At 48.0% G+C, this 15,845-nt stretch overlaps 2 protein-coding genes across 2 annotated transcripts; one reads left to right on the forward strand and one right to left on the reverse strand.

The window, feature by feature from the left end:
* Window positions 1-247: 247 nt before the first annotated feature.
* Window positions 248-10,284, forward strand: peli3 (pellino E3 ubiquitin protein ligase family member 3). Its single transcript, XM_077545081.1, has 7 exons — window positions 248-411; window positions 3,485-3,682; window positions 4,666-4,795; window positions 4,942-5,043; window positions 5,126-5,344; window positions 5,806-5,994; window positions 9,469-10,284. Exons 2-7 carry the CDS (start codon window positions 3,510-3,512, stop codon window positions 10,066-10,068), a joined length of 1,413 nt encoding a protein of 470 aa, XP_077401207.1. The 5' UTR covers window positions 248-411; window positions 3,485-3,509; the 3' UTR covers window positions 10,069-10,284.
* Window positions 10,285-11,153: 869 nt separating this feature from the next.
* On the reverse strand, window positions 11,154-15,367 carry rab1ba (zRAB1B, member RAS oncogene family a). Its single transcript, XM_077545083.1, has 6 exons — window positions 15,020-15,367; window positions 13,905-13,977; window positions 13,722-13,817; window positions 13,548-13,643; window positions 13,337-13,468; window positions 11,154-12,898 (listed from the first exon to the last, which is right to left on the reverse strand). Exons 1-6 carry the CDS (start codon window positions 15,031-15,033, stop codon window positions 12,704-12,706), a joined length of 606 nt encoding a protein of 201 aa, XP_077401209.1. The 5' UTR covers window positions 15,034-15,367; the 3' UTR covers window positions 11,154-12,703.
* Window positions 15,368-15,845: the final 478 nt, after the last annotated feature.

Consider the following 15,845-nt stretch of genomic DNA (forward strand, 5'->3'; position numbering starts at 1 on the left):
CCAAGGTACATATTTAACTTAAAAAATATCAAGCATGTCACAGTAAAGTATATACTGGAATAATAAAGTTGGAAATGTCCATAGCCCACTTGACGATCTTTCGACCATGCAATAACTACTGTACGTGCCCCCTAAGGGGCTGTGAGGTGCCCATGACAGTGTTTATTTAACATGAAGATGAATAAGGTTTTGGCAGCGTGGCTGCATTCAGGGTTTTACCGCGTTCTTTGAACGCAACACCAATTTCTCAGAGAGAGAGAACGAAGGGGAGAAGGGAGGGAGGGAGAGAGACTCTTGATCCTCACGTCTCTTCTTCCCTCTAGGCGGGACTGACGTGGACTGTCAGGACCCCCCAATCCAAAAGGAGGAATTACAAAGCGTTTTGCGATCACCGTTGGAAAAACTCAGCGGGTACGTGAGTCCGTTGACTTGTTTGTGTGCCGCTTAGCTTGAGGGCGTCCGTGAAAGCAAATGGCAGCTTAGCGGCGGCCCGTCATCTGCTCAATTTCTGCCCCGACATTCATGTCGCGACATGTTTTGTCGCATCCGGGATTGTTGCTAGTGCTCTTTTGGGTGGATGTGCGCGCGCGCGTGCTGATGTTTTCTGAAAACGGAATCCCCTGTGTGCGCGTGCGTGCGTGCGCGTGGCAGCGCGTACAAAAACAAAGGCAGCGTCTGCACTTATTAAGCCTGATGCTGAAGACTTGTGATGGCAAAAAGCTCACTGGACCCCCGTGTTTTTTTCACAGGCGTTTATGGCCTATTGATCAGGTGACTCCATCCTCATCCTCATCCTCGCGTCGCATGCTCGAAGGTGGAGGACGGATTGAGGGCTGGGTCTTGAGGATCAAATGTGTTCAAAACGGCTGGTGCTGCTACTGTTGTTGCTCAGGATCACACACCTGACTCATCTTTGGCTTGACTTGCTCCTTAAGTGAGGGGAAAATGTCGGTCTTTGCGCCAAATCAACATCTGGTATGGATTCGGTTGGACACACGCTTACAAGTCATTAATTTACAGTGGTTTCTTCAGATACGAGTTTAATTCGTTCCATGGCTATGCTTGCAACTCAAAACAATTTGATCGCAAATCATACTTCTCAGTTTAGTGGAAATGCTGTTTATCTGTTCTACCCCCCCAAATATGAAAATGTTTGTGATTTTGTTGTAAATGAAGAAAACCAGCACCCCATTGTACTTTAGTAACAGAGGAATCATTAAATAGATTTAAACAGTTTGTGTATCATGCATGATTAATGCTGGAAACCAATTTAGCGTGCTACTCGTATTATTTATCATTTTCTTGGGGGATAAAGAATATGTCTGTATTAATTGTCTACTTGTTCAAATAACCAATTGGATGGTTTATAAGACCGCAACTATTGATGCTAACAGTTAGCCTTTTTCATTTATGTTAGCATAAAGTCAGAAAGGGCCGTTCTTCAGCAAACATAGCTTTTGCATGTTTTAAATACACAGCATGTAAGTGTGTTTAGTTTGAGGTTTTTGTGCAAACTTCAACGGGAGTGGCGTTAAACAGCAGCAAGGCTGTTATTCTCAAGTGAGTTATATTGAGTTCCCTGCCACCGTAGGCCAAGTTTGCACTTGCCAGTCAAAGCACAAAAAAAAGAAAGAAGCCTGAACCGTGTCATAAGTGGCGTCACTCGTATCTCAAGGTTCCGATGTGAGTGGAGCGCAGACCTCTGCCTCTGTCATCACCGAAAGCAGAAAATGAAGAAGGCGCTTTTGAGTCACTAAGGAGGATCGTGTTTGCCATGACAACACCAGGGATGCTTCCCTCTTAGCACGACGCACAGGGTTCAAGGACTTCTCATTGTGGCGATGAACCTTTGCGTGCGCCCGTTGTCTTGGGCCGGAACGTTCAACGCGAGAAATGAACAGCAACTTTGAGAGGTTGACCTTTGACCTTCACCTGAAAGTGCACAATTTGAATCACCGTTTGAATCCTTCAACTGCTACCCAGTGGCACGAGAAATACTAACATAATCAATGACCTCATCATTGGTGATGTGGTCATTGATGAATATACAAAAGTGCTACAAAAGTGGCTACAACAAACATCTGAGCATTTAGTGCAGACTCTACTAGTATCCTGATTTGTCCATATACTAATTACACCCTTTGTCCTCACTGTTAAGATAATTCAGTGCAGTAGTAGAGTGACTGTCTCTTACTAGTGCCACTTTTGGCACACTAGTAATGTACAACCTTACACTTCTATGCATCACTAGGACGAAAACTTTGGTATACTTAGCAGTTGAACTAGTGAAGACAATTCTACGAGTTCAAATCTAGCACTTAACTAGTGGTACTACTAGTGTGCAGGTGTCGGCTAGTGCAGTTCCGCCTCACTAGTAGCATGTAGGTGTCTAACCAGTGCACCCTAGTCGGTCTACTAGTGCACAAAATATCATACAGTTATGAAGAAAATGGTAAGACTAGTGGGCCAGAGTCATTTTACTAGTGCGTACTAGTACATGAACCTTAAGATGGATATAAAGAATGCGGAATACATTTTCAATTGGATTTCCAAATGTACAATCGTGAGAAAAAAAAGAGTCAGTGTACTAGTCCATAGGTAATTCAGCGCACTAGTAGCATATGATATAAATGCTCAAATGGCTTTCCCAGAGGTTCTTTTGCAGCCTCCTGACTAGTACAGTATGTGGATGTTGTCGTCTCACGGCACTAGCGTCTGGAGCCCAAATGAAGCAACACGGTAGAGTCCAGTACTTGAAAGTTGGAAGCGTTTGAGAAGCGCGAGTTGTGTGGGAGGTGCGTAGCACTTTTCATCTTACATAATGTGGAACGGACGCGCACGCACGCTTGATGCTATTAAACGTGAACACATTTTGTCATTCCATTCAAGGTCAGGACAAGAAATAGATTTGATTATGCCACAGGGCGCGGAGTCTATTTCCGTCGTCTTTCTATCGGCGATGGCTTTAACGAAAGAGGACTTCCCGAGATCTCCTCTTCCTTTGTCTTCCGTCTTTTGTCTTCTCCTCCCCACCCACGAGACGCGACTGTTGCTTGATTAGAAATAGCGTGGCAATCCATCACCCTGCCCGCCACGCTTGTTGCCGTGGTACGCATGCTCACACGAGGAAAGCCCACTCCCCGCAAGGCCAAGCTCGAGCTCTTCATCCTCACTCCTCCCCCACCAGCAGATGGCATTTGTGGAATCATCCTGGAAATAGCAACATGTCCGCTCCATCAAGGAAGCGTTCTTGTCCGGGCTCCTCTTTTGGCCCCCGCCGCTCAATATCCAGGCAGGCTAATGAAATGGCCTCCGGCTGCCGTATCAGTCGTCTGATGGTGAAGATCTTCTCTTCTCTTCCTCATCCAATCGAACCTCTGTAACATTCACGATGTGGACGCTGTCGCTTTGGTGGAGCTTCACAACAGACGAGGCGCTAATGTGCTTTTGGAACTAACTGTGTGTCCCTCCCTCCTCCCCACAGCAATCCCCAGTGGTGGCCAGTGGGCATGGTTTTGGAGGGTAGCTCAGAGGCGCTGTGTCCCCCCCCATCTCTGGAGCTGCGCCCATCCTGCAACAAGAGCCAGCCCTCGCCTCCCTTGGGCTCCAGCTCTCGGCTTCCGGACGGAGTCTTTCCCGATGACAGGGAGCCCGTCACCTACGGCGAGCTCATCGTCTTGGGGTGAGACACCTAAATGACATGTTTGCTTTTGGGGGAAGTGCCTCCGTGATGACATTAGTGATGTTTGTCGCTGGTTAGCTTGTTCAGAGCCCTACTCAATTGAATGTCATCCGAATAAGCGAGACAAAGACAGTGATTTTGGCTTTTGTTTGAGATTAGCCGGCGAACATTTTTTTCATTATTTCATCTACATACTGATGCGAGTCATTTTACAGGCCCATGAACTGTTGAAGTTTCATCATCTTTGTAGCTACATACCAGGGCTAAAGGAATCATGTAGAGATTGAACAGTTAGGGCCCCATAATTGACCCCTGGGGAACTCCGCAGGCCAGAGCCATTTGTTTTCAATAAAGGTGAAGTCAACCCCCCAACTTTTTTGGGGGGACAATATTATGTTCTATGCAGCCCCACTGGTCTAAATATGGTATTCTGGTTAATATTGGGTTAGTGGAATATGAGTTTTAAGCAGCAAAATCCAGGCGTTTTTATCCATCTCTTTGGCCGGCCATTTTGTCACTTGTTGTCAAGTGAAAATGACATTACAGTTGCTCAGGTCTCAGATTACATTCAATCACAGCACAGCTTCAGAGAACAGCGATTATGTGATTGGTCGTTGCCTGAGCCATGAGCAACCGTGATATCATTTTCACTCGACAGCAAGTGACAAAATGGCCGCCCCCTGAGATGGATAAAAACAGCTTCATAATTCTTATTCCACAAATGTAATATTAATCAGAATGTCATGTTTAGACTAGTGAGGTCATATATAACCTATTATTGTCAAGAAATGGTCATGGTTGACTTCCACATTAAAACAACTGAGATCCATTTGAACATAACCAAAAAAGTATGTATAGAAGTGTGACACATTTGTTTGACGCTGATGCAGGTTCATGGTTGCAAACACATGGGATGGAATTTATGCACAAAAAAAGGTTGTGATGCATTGTGGGGACCTGATAGCTTGCGCAATCCTTTCCAGGCACAATGGCTCGCTGGCCAGTGGGGACAAAGGTCGCAGGAGGAGTCGCCTGGCCCTTTATAAGAGACCAAAAGCCAACGGGGTCAAACCTGATGTCATCCACAACATCTCAACACCGCTTGTGTCCAAGGTGACAAACAACATATTGTGTGTGCGTGAGTGTTTGTGTGAGACTTACCTGTGACGGTGATTCCAAATTCATGAAAGGTGAATCAGGTGAGGGGGTGGCTTAGCTCGATGAATGTCACAAAACAAGACTGTTGTTTTCTTTGGCAGGCCCTCAGCAACAAAAGCCAGCACAGCATCTCATACACACTCTCTCGCAGCCACTCCGTCATCGTGGAGTACACGCATGACACAAACACGGACATGTTTCAGGTAAGCGGGACACACACACACACACACATAATGGCGGCGCTTGGCAAACACCGGGTGACTGGTCGCAATTGTCTCCCGCCAGATCGGCCGCTCCACGGAGAGCATGATTGACTTTGTGGTGACGGACACGTCCGGCGGAGGCGGGGGCAGCGGTTGCGCCGGCGGTGAGGGTGGCGGAGGTCAGTCGGCGCAGAGCACCATCTCCCGTTACGCCTGCCGCATCATGTGCGAGCGCAACGCCCCCTACACAGCCCGCATATACGCCGCCGGCTTTGACTCCTCCAAGAACATCTTCCTGGGGGTGAGTTAGGCCCGAGTGTACCTAATAAATTGGCCACTTCAGTATTGCATAAAAGTGTGTTTGATTTGGCGGTAGCTGCGGCATGAAGGTTACATTGGGCGCCGCTCTCATCCATTTGTTGAAAACGTGACACGTGAGATCTAATAATAGCTTTCTCAAGTCAGCATCACTTCAACCCATGCAACATTCATCAGATTGCACGCCTTCTAATTCCTAAACTATGACATCACTCTGGTCCGTCCACTTCAGCTTCTCAGCGTTGCGTGAGAGCTGATTTGCCTTGATCATACTTTTTCTCGGGAATGAGTTTATTCTTAGGCGTGGGTGAACCTCTCGACATGAGTCACTACAGCACAGGACTAAAAATAGCAGCGCCCACCTGACATCCACCTCCACCGTCCTCCCTTCGGGCCTCCCCACGTTTCCTTCTCACCTTGACGTCCATCTTTTCCTCCCCGCAGGAGCGCGCCGCCAAGTGGAGGACGTCGGACGGCCTGATGGACGGCCTGACCACCAACGGCGTGCTGGTCATGCACCCGGCCGGGGATTTTGTGTCCGAACCGGCTCCGGGCGTTTGGAGGGAAATCTCAGTCTGCGGCAACGTCTTCGCCTTGAGGGAGACCCGATCGGCACAGCAGAGGGGAAAGTTGGTACGAATTGATTGCAAAAATGTGTGGCTCATCACACGCATCATGAAAGACCCTGTAAAGTGAATTCACACATTTGTTTTTAAAGGGACAGTCAGTGATCCCTAGCGCCATCTAGTGGTCAAAGAATAGCATTAGAAGCACGCAGGAGAACGCATACTACGGTGGCTCAGAGAGACCACATCTCGCAAGCCTACCACCAATTTTTATTTTGCGTGAGCAAACGAGCATCTCGGCGAGCGACGGCGACTTGGTAGTCGTCGTGAAGCCCAGCGAGCGACGCTGAAAGAGTGAGCCGGAATTAGCCAGAGCAGCTAACAAGAGCGGCTAGTGGGAGGAGCTAGTAAAAAAAAAGAAGCTACTAAAAGTAGTAAGCAACGGGCCCGAATCACGGGAGTTAGTGACGAGCACCTGCAGGTCGACCCATTGCCCCAACACCCGATGCAATACCACCAGGGTTAACTAGTCGCAAACTTGTCTTTTGGGCATCCGTAGCAAGAAGATGGCGGCGAAACATGGCAACTCTAGTAAGGTGAGATGACAGCCATGTAATTTAATGAATGATTACTAGACCTCTGATTATATATAAAGAATATTTTTTTGTGTGCATACTATTGACATTAACAGTCGTTTTTTTTTTTAAATGACTGAATTATTAGTTTACCACTAAATGGCGCTAGGGATCATTGAATGTCCCTTTAAAGTTAATTGTGGGAAATGTGCAAAGTCCAATAATGATGTAGTCAAATGTGCAGCTTTAAAACAACTTTCCCACCATTTCAGTTGTCCTGATTAACAACACGCGGGATTGTAAATCACCAGCGGTAAGGGATGCCGTCAAGCTGAAGAAGGAGTCCTATCGGGCCTTTTTGGCCTGGGGGACTCCGGAGGCTGCTGACGGGTACCGGCTGGCCAAGCGGAATGCGGCTTTGGCGGTCGCTGAGGCAAAAACTCGGGCATGGGAGGAGTTCGGTGAGGCCATGGAAAACGACTTCCGGACGGCTTCGAGGAAATTCTGGTCCACCATCCGGCGTCTCAGGAGAGGAAAGCAGTGCACCGTTAACACTGTGTATAGTGGAGACGGAGTGCTGTTGACCTCGACTCGGGACGTCGTGAACCGGTGGGGAGAGTACTTCGAAGACCTCCTCAATTCCACCAACACGCCTTCCTTTGAGGAGGCAGGGTCTGGGGACTCTGAGGTGGGCTCCCCTATCTCTGGGGTCGAAGTCGCCGAGGTGGTTGGAAAGCTTCTCGGTGGCAGGGCCTCGGGGGTGGATGAGATCCGCCCGGAGTTCCTGAAGGCTCTGGATGTTGTGGGGCTGTCGTGGTTGACACGTCTCTGCAGCATCGCGTGGACATCGGGGACGGTGCCTCTGGATTGGCAGACCGGGGTGGTGGTTCCCCTTTTTAAGAAGGGGGACCGGAGGGTGTGTTCCAACTTTAGAGGGATCACACTCCTCAGCCTCCCAGGTAAGGTCTATTCAGGGGTGCTGGAGAGGAGGGTCCGTCGGGAGGTCGAATCTCGGATCCAGGAGGAGCAGTGTGGTTTTCGTCCCGGCCGTGGAACAGTGGACCAGCTCTACACCCTCAGCAGGATCCTCGAGGGTGCGTGGGAATTCGCCCAACCAGTCCACATGTGCTTTGTGGACTTGGAGAAGGCGTTTGACCGTGTACCTCGGGGAGTTCTGTGGGGGGTGCTTCGGGAGTATGGGTTACCGAGCCCCCTGATACGGGCCATTCGGTCCCTGTACGACCGATGTCAGAGTCTGGTCCGCATTGCCGGCAGTAAGTCGAATTTGTTTCCGGTGAGGGTTGGACTCCGCCAAGGTTGCCCTTTGTCACCGATTCTGTTCATAACTTTTATGGACAGAATTTCTAGGCGTAGCCGAGGCGTTGAGGGGGTCCGGTTTGGTGGCCTCAGCATTGCATCTCTGCTTTTTGCAGATGATGTGGTGCTGTTGGCTTCTTCAAGCCGTGACCTCCAGCTCTCACTGGAGCGGTTCGCAGCCGAGTGTGAAGCGGTTGGGATGAGGATCAGCACCTCCAAATCCGAGACCATGGTCCTCAGTCGGAAAAGGGTGGAGTGCCCTCTCCGGGTCGGGGAGGAGGTCCTGCCCCAAGTGGAGGAGTTCAAGTATCTTGGGGTCTTGTTCACGAGTGAGGGTAGGTTAGAGCGGGAGATCGACAGGCGGATCGGTGCAGCGTCTGCAGTGATGCGGACGCTGTATCGGTCCGTTGTGGTGAAGAAGGAGCTGAGCCGAAAGGCAAAGCTCTCGATTTACCGGTCGATCTACGTTCCTACCCTCACCTATGGTCACGAGCTGTGGGTCGTGACCGAAAGAATAAGATCAAGCGGCCGAAATGAGTTTCCTCCGCAGGGTAGCCGGGCTCTCCCTTAGAGATAGGGTGAGAAGCTCGGTCATCCGAGAGGGACTCAGCGTCGAGTCGCTGCTCCTCCACGTTGAGAGGAACCAGTTGAGGTGGCTCGGGCATCTGGTTCGGATGCCTCCTGGACGCCTCCCTGGGGAGGTGTTCCGGGCATGTCCTACCGGCAGGAGGCCCCGGGGACGACCCAGGACACGCTGGAGAGACTATGTCTCTCGGCTGTCCTGGGAACGCCTTGGGGTCCCGTCGGATGAGCTGGCTGAAGTGGCTGGGGAGAGGGAAGTCTGGGCTTCCCTGCTAAAGCTGCTGCCCCCGCGACCCGACCCCGGATAAGCGGAAGAAGACGGACGGACGGACGGGATTGTAAATCTTTCATTAGCTCGTGCAAGTACTGGATGACATTTCTGCGCAAAGGTGCTGCTTTTATTCCCAGTATTGCCTAAGGTGGCCAGACATCCTGGTTCAAACGGGCCAGTTGCAGTTTTGAGCCTCGTGTCACGAGTTCTGGCAGATTTCGCCAGCCCCGTTTTGTCCCCCTTTTACATAGATCCCATCCCGGCGTCTTGATATTTTAAATTTTTTTTAGTCCATTCAACAAGCCAGTTGTTTGAGCCATGTGATTGTCAATCACACAGTTGTCATAGCGATTCATACAACTACAAATAATCATTACCAGGTGTGTTTTCATTCGGAACTAGAACTACTTCCTGTTTCTGTGTCTTAGAATCATGGGAAATATAGCCTAATCACTGGTCAGACGCAACACAAGCAGCATATTTCCAATGTTACAATTCAGGACCGGTGCGAGTTAAATTGATTTGTTTAGCACTGTTGAACTGTCACCCAAGATAGCGTTTAGCAAGTTGCCACCAGATTGACTAGGGATTACATTTGTTAAAAATAATCCCTTTGATTTTCAGCTAAATCGTAGCGTCAGGATTTTTACTTCTGAAAATCTAGTAGCCCTCGTATTGCCTCACTAGTTTTACATAGTTGTCCTTAGCACGCCAACGTTACTAGCGCGGACCAAGAGCATATGGACAAAATGCTCCAACGGCTTTCAACTTGTGTCACTGATGTTCCCTGGTGCAGGTGGACAACGAGTCCAACACCCTCCAGGACGGCTCCCTGATCGACCTTTGCGGGGCCACGCTGCTGTGGCGGACACCCGGCGGCCTGCGTCGCACGCCCACCTTCAAGCAACTGGAGTCCCTGCGCCAGGAGCTGAACGCCGCCCGGCCCCAGTGCCCCGTGGGCTTCAACACGCTGGCCTTCCCCAGCCTGGCGCAGCGCGAGATCGTGGACAAGAAGCAGCCGTGGGTGTACGTCAACTGCGGCCACGTGCACGGCTACCACAACTGGGGCTACCGCAAGGAGAAGACCCCCGCCGGCCCGGGCGGCACGGCCCCGGCCGCCACCGGCGAGCGGGAGTGCCCCATGTGCAGGCGGGTGGGCCCCTACGTTCCGCTGTGGCTGGGCTGCGAGGGGGGCTTGTATCTGGACGCGGGAGCGCCCACTCACGCCTTCTGCCCCTGCGGTCACGTTTGCTCCCAAAAGACGGCAGTTGGATGGAGTCAGATCCCGCTGCCGCACGGGACGCACGCCTTCCACGCCGCCTGTCCCTTCTGCGGGACCTGGTTGACGGGCGAGCAGGGCCACATCAAACTCATCTTCCAGGGCCCCGTCGACTGAAGACCACTACGGTGGTGCCTTGACATTCCGCTTTCATTCGCTCCGTCACCACCTTCCTACATCTCATTGAAATAAAAGACAATGAATCCGTCCGTTCCAGGTCCAAAAACACCACAATTCCCTTTTAACGGAAGCGGAAGGCCAGACTGAGGTGCCACGCGGTACATGGTGTATGTGTGTATATGCAAAATTTGTAAATAAATTGTGTTGACATGAGTGTGAAGTTAATTAGTGTGTCGCCAACGTCACTAGATGAAAGTCAAGTATCGCGAGGAAGGTGCAAGTGCCCCTTCTATCACGCTAAAAATAACTCAAGGTCAGCGGAAGTCAGCGATCAGGAGAGTAAATAATCACACAAACTGGAAAAATATCCGACAACCCCAAAATTTTCTTTACAGTGTTCTCTATGCAGCCCCACAAAACACGGCATTGTGATGAATATTATTTTTGAAATATGAATAAAGCAGCAAGTCCAGCTGTTTTTATCCATCACAAGGGCGGCCAATCATAGTTCAGCTTGTGAACATCACATCACGGCCCACCTGAGTTTGGTAACGTGACGCTCACAAGCTTAACCGTGATTGGTCATCAACCTGAGCTGCAACTGTGATGTCTTTTTCTGTTGACAGAAAAGGCAAAATGGCCGCCTCCTGAGATGGATAATTATGGCTGGATTTTGGTGCTTAATTCATATTAAACTGAATGCCGTGTTTTGACTAGTGGTGGTGTATACTACATATTGTAGATTTTTTTTCAATGATCAATACAATACTCTGCTTCTGTTTGTATTTGGTGAACTATAAAAGAGCGATTGAGCCCTGACCTTTGTTGTTACTTCCATGTCTGACTGAGTTGTCATCAATTGTCCTCCGTTAACTGTTTCCGTAAATGGACAGAACATGCATGATGCTCTTAAAGTGGAAGCAAGATTATTTGTGGGCTTACACGCAACAAAATTAAATATGCGTCAGATAATAACTTAACTTGGATTGAAACTGGTCCACCAAACGCATACAATGAAATAAATCCAGGGTTGCCATGACAACAAATTTCAAAACAAAACAAAAACACATGACTTTTACAGCTCAACTTTTCCATCGTTTTATTATATAGATATTTATAATATGTACAGACAAACATCATGTCAAAAAACCGGCAGGAGACAGCACCGAGTGCACAAGCAAAACCAAAAAAAAAAACGTGACAGACAAGTGCCTGGTTTGTGTGAGTGCGTGTACATATTTTTGTTTAAACAAGCCAATAAAGACGTGTACAAAAGCTGTGAACGTCACCTGCATTGATACACGTGTACAAAGACCGAAAGTTTGCGATTACACGCCCCGCAGTAAACAATCAATGAAGACGTTAAAATTAGTAGAAGGGCCAGTTGAAATGAGAGAAGCAGTCAGCAAAAACACATCATCCACTATATGGCCTGCATCTGCTGGAGTGAGACCGGCGTCGCAATTGTCCAAATAGATCAGGAATGTTTCAACTCAGCCTTGCCACAAACAAAAAAAAAACCCACACAATTTAAACCTGCTTCTCTCCAAATTTGGAACCATGGAGGATGCTGAGGAGTTTGGTAAACTGGAGCAGACAAGTCGGGAGATCATATCCAGCCTGCAAAACCAAGACCAGTCCGTCCCTGACATGCTCCAAACAATACAGCGGGCCTAAAAGTCAAGCTTCTGTCCAGCAACTGCACATCACCGCCAGGGGAAAAAGAACCAGGACTTGCTTTTTAAATCACAACTTTGCAGTCTTTAAGCCAACATTATCAAGAGTACACTGAAAGAAGAAGAAGCGATTAATAGAAAAAGAGTATAGATCAGCTTTAGTTGGACAGTGCCCGGACTACAGTGACATCATCCGGAACCTGGCACAGCGGCTCAAACAAACCCCAAGAAAGAAAAATGAAATCAAAAGCACTGCAAAAGACGCGGAAGATCAAAGCAGCCTCCGATTGGGAAGCAACGACCACCAACAGTGTTTTTTCTTTCTTTCTAGGGCCATTTTACAAACGGGGCATGTAACCAAGTCACTATCTGGTTTTGGAGAGAAATAAATTCACGAGGCCCCCTGTTGGCTTCAGACATACCCAAGCAGCGCAGACGTTTGAATGCACACTCAAGACAAGACGAGCATGCTGAGCTGCTCGCACCCGCGTCACTTAACAGATTTGAGCCGACTGGATGGCGACGGGACGGACAAGGCTGAGAGAGCGCCGTTGCCATTAAACTGCCTTGAACAAAAAAGGTGTGCTAAACGTAGACAACCGTATGAAGCAACCGGCAGAGACAGCGCGCTCTTAAAAGTAATTCAAAGTGAAAAAAATAATATATATATATATATATATATATTTATATATATATATATTGACCACCACAAGCACAACTGCTTGTGAGGATGACGAAAAACAATCAAGTGTTCTACCAAAGCAATTCGTGAGCTAGCGACGTCTGTTGTCTCCCGTGCGCTTGGAACCTGGACTGACAGAAACATGGGACGCCCAGTCCGGGCCGCCGGTACGAGACGGAGATCACAGATGGGAGGCACACAGAGGAAAGCGCAGGGAGAGAATCGAAGGAAGTCGTACACGGCGAAGGCGGACGGGCGGCCGAGCCCAGCCCCTTTAACAGCAGCCGCCTCCAGACTGCCTGACGGGAGTGCTCTCGATTTTCAAATTGGGCTTGTCGCCGCCCGCAGTGGCCCCGGGACCCATGCGCTTCTTGATCTCCGCCGCCATTGTCATGAAGGCCTGTTCCACGTTGGTGGCGTTCTTGGCGCTCGTTTCCAGGAAGGGGATGGACAAGGAGTCGGCAAACTCCTGCCAAAGAGGAACAAAGTCAGCTTCAGCGTCAACTTGCCTAAAGGGTTTGGACCAAAATTCTGCAATACTTTGTTTTTGTAGGTGGCACTTTTTAAATGTCTAAAATGGACCTGCATGCATGCACATGCAGTGTTATCTGGAATTATTTTGCCTACATGGCTCTTCAAAGCCTATTAGAAAGTTGAGTGGCAGGTTAGCACGTGACACATGTCAAAGTCAAATGACTTTGATATAAGCAAGCTTATTCACAACGGGTTCTCTAAAATCAGCACTTTTCAGGAAACCAGGAGGAAAAATAAATAAATACACGTTTGCTGAGCCATGAACATTTTATGCCTTGGTATCAATCTATTTTTTGCGTATCAAAGCCAGAGTTTTGGTATCACTACTAGCGTGGACATGAGCGAGCTAATAAATAAGTTCCTTAGTACTTACCTTGGCTGTTGTATAGTCCACCACTTTTTTAGTGGTCAGGTCACACTTGTTGCCCACCAGAAGCTTGTTGACATTTTCGCTGGCGTAACGGTCGATTTCCTGGAGCCACTGCTTGACGTTACTGTAGGACTCCTGCAACGTCACGTTTGCCTCAAGTTTGCACTTCAAAGACGACCCGAGTGCGCACAACAAAGTCTGGCCGCTCGCTTACCTGATCCGTCACGTCGTACACCACGATGATGCCATGCGCGCCGCGGTAGTAGCTGGAGGTGATGGTGCGAAACCTCTCCTGACCCGCAGTGTCCCACTGAGAAAATATATGGCCACTTTAGCATGCTAATTAGCCTATACGGGCGGGAGCGTGCGTGCGTGCGTGCGTGCTCACAATCTGCAGTTTGATAGTCTTGCCGTCCAGTTCGATGGTTCGGATCTTAAAGTCCACGCCAATGGTGCTGATGTAACTCTCAGTGTAGGTGTCATCCTGCGACGTGGGCAAAGATAAGATTAGAGGAAAGCTGAGCCAGGCTTCCTTTAGCCCGAGTGATGAGACGCAGTTACGGCAACTCACGGCGAAGCGGAGCAACAGGCAGGATTTGCCAACTCCGGAGTCGCCGATAAGCAGCAGTTTGAACAGATAGTCGCTGCAATGAAAAAAACTCGCCAGTCATCTGCATGCGCTCAATAGCGACGTGGGTAACAACATTGACCAGTAAACATTTGAATTTCATGGCTAACAAGAAAAAATTAAACAGAAAAATCAACAACAATGTTAATGATAATTAGCAATGCTGTTCTTTGTGAAGAAACCGGAGATGGTTGTCAATGAGCCGAGGGATTCGGTGACAAGTGCGCGTGCGTCCGTCTCATTTCAGGATGGCTGCTCAGGCATCAAACATCTGCCACCTGCAGTATCGTCTAACCGGCTGCTAAAGCCGGCTCACCTTCCTCGAGCTGGCTAATGTACAATTCAAGTATTGTTGAAGTCACCTTTGTTTGTCTATTGGACGAGAAAATAGCCTAAAGTCTACTCGTTTGCTGCCAAATTTCCGATTTATATTTGTTCATCTATCTATTCCAGCGACGTATAGTGACAGGCAGAACAATTTCATAGCTGTCCACTAGATGGCACAAGGGCCAATGAACCTATGTGTCAACTTGTGGCCGTTGATACCACACATTACAATAATCGCAAACAGGGCTAAATTTCACACCGACTACATCAGTTCAGACGAGATTTTAATTACGTCAGTATTAATACTTTTTTGTCATATTTTTACTGTTGATGTCAAATATGTGCTTTGGCTCGATGAAGGTGAGGAAACACCGTGTTGGTCGTTCTTGCTGTGGCGTCACAGCCTCGCGAGGCAGTCATCTGATCTGACACTTCCTGATGAAACGCCCAGTCGGCCAGGCCGACGCTTAACATGCAATCAACATGCGAGTTAACATGGCATTAATATGAATATTATCAAGACCTTAATTTTGTGTTTTTAATATTTCTTAGTTTAAGACCCCTGGCGGTTTTTATTTTTCCCCATTTCTGTTACTGTTATTGTGAGATTTGTTAAATAAAGCTATTTAAAAAAAATAAATAATATTAACATAAGCGACGTTTGACAGGCCAACGGTCAAATAGCTGCGAGCGTATGCGCTTACAACACGGAACGAGAGGTCCAAACTTACTATTCAGGATTCATGGTCTCACTCGGGATGTTTGGCAGTTGGCGACTCGACACTTCCTTTTTCCTTCCTTCCTTTCCTTCGTTCTTTCTTCCTTCAGACTACGGCAAAATGGCTCGTTGGTCCAGTCGCCGAGGCACTCGAACGAACGATTTCGTGCTCCCGTGGCCGTCACTCGCTCACTATTTAATCATATAACGTTCATTCCTCGACGTTGGATTGCGGCCCTGGTGATATTTGACGAGGTTTGGCTAGATGTGACAATGTTAGACTCGCTTTTCCGTCTTTCTGCGACCGTTGCTCGGTAGGGACTCCAACTGGCTGAGTGCGCATGTGCGGAAGTGACGTAAGTTGACGTGTCGCTACAGACAAAGCGGCCACGAGTTTTACTTAATGTACAATATTTGTATATTTTAATAATGTATGTTACAAAGTGGAGACTTTATAGTCATTCAAATGAAAACAAAATTGTCAATGCACATTTTGGATAAAATAAGAGTTTAAAAAATGGGCTTGGTCTTGATGTATATTTCACATTTACATTAAGTACAGTATGTTAAAAGGGATTTGGACTTGATTTTCGTCATGTACATACTTTCTAATAATTAATTTTCATAAAGAATGTTGAAAAAACACCTCGTAATATAAGTGCAAATTCCACCAGTAATCAAGCAAAAATAAAAATACTAAAGCGCTACTTTCATTAGTCACTCATGCTGTCCTTTTAAGTTCTCAGGCCAAAGTTTCTCAAAATATTTACACAAAGTATCACCTCAAAAATATACTTCTCTCCATGAAGTACCAGTATAATCATGACTAATATTAGAAT

Source organism: Vanacampus margaritifer, chromosome 15, assembly GCF_051991255.1.
Source record: "Vanacampus margaritifer isolate UIUO_Vmar chromosome 15, RoL_Vmar_1.0, whole genome shotgun sequence".
In the NCBI taxonomy this organism is placed as follows: domain Eukaryota; kingdom Metazoa; phylum Chordata; class Actinopteri; order Syngnathiformes; family Syngnathidae; genus Vanacampus; species Vanacampus margaritifer.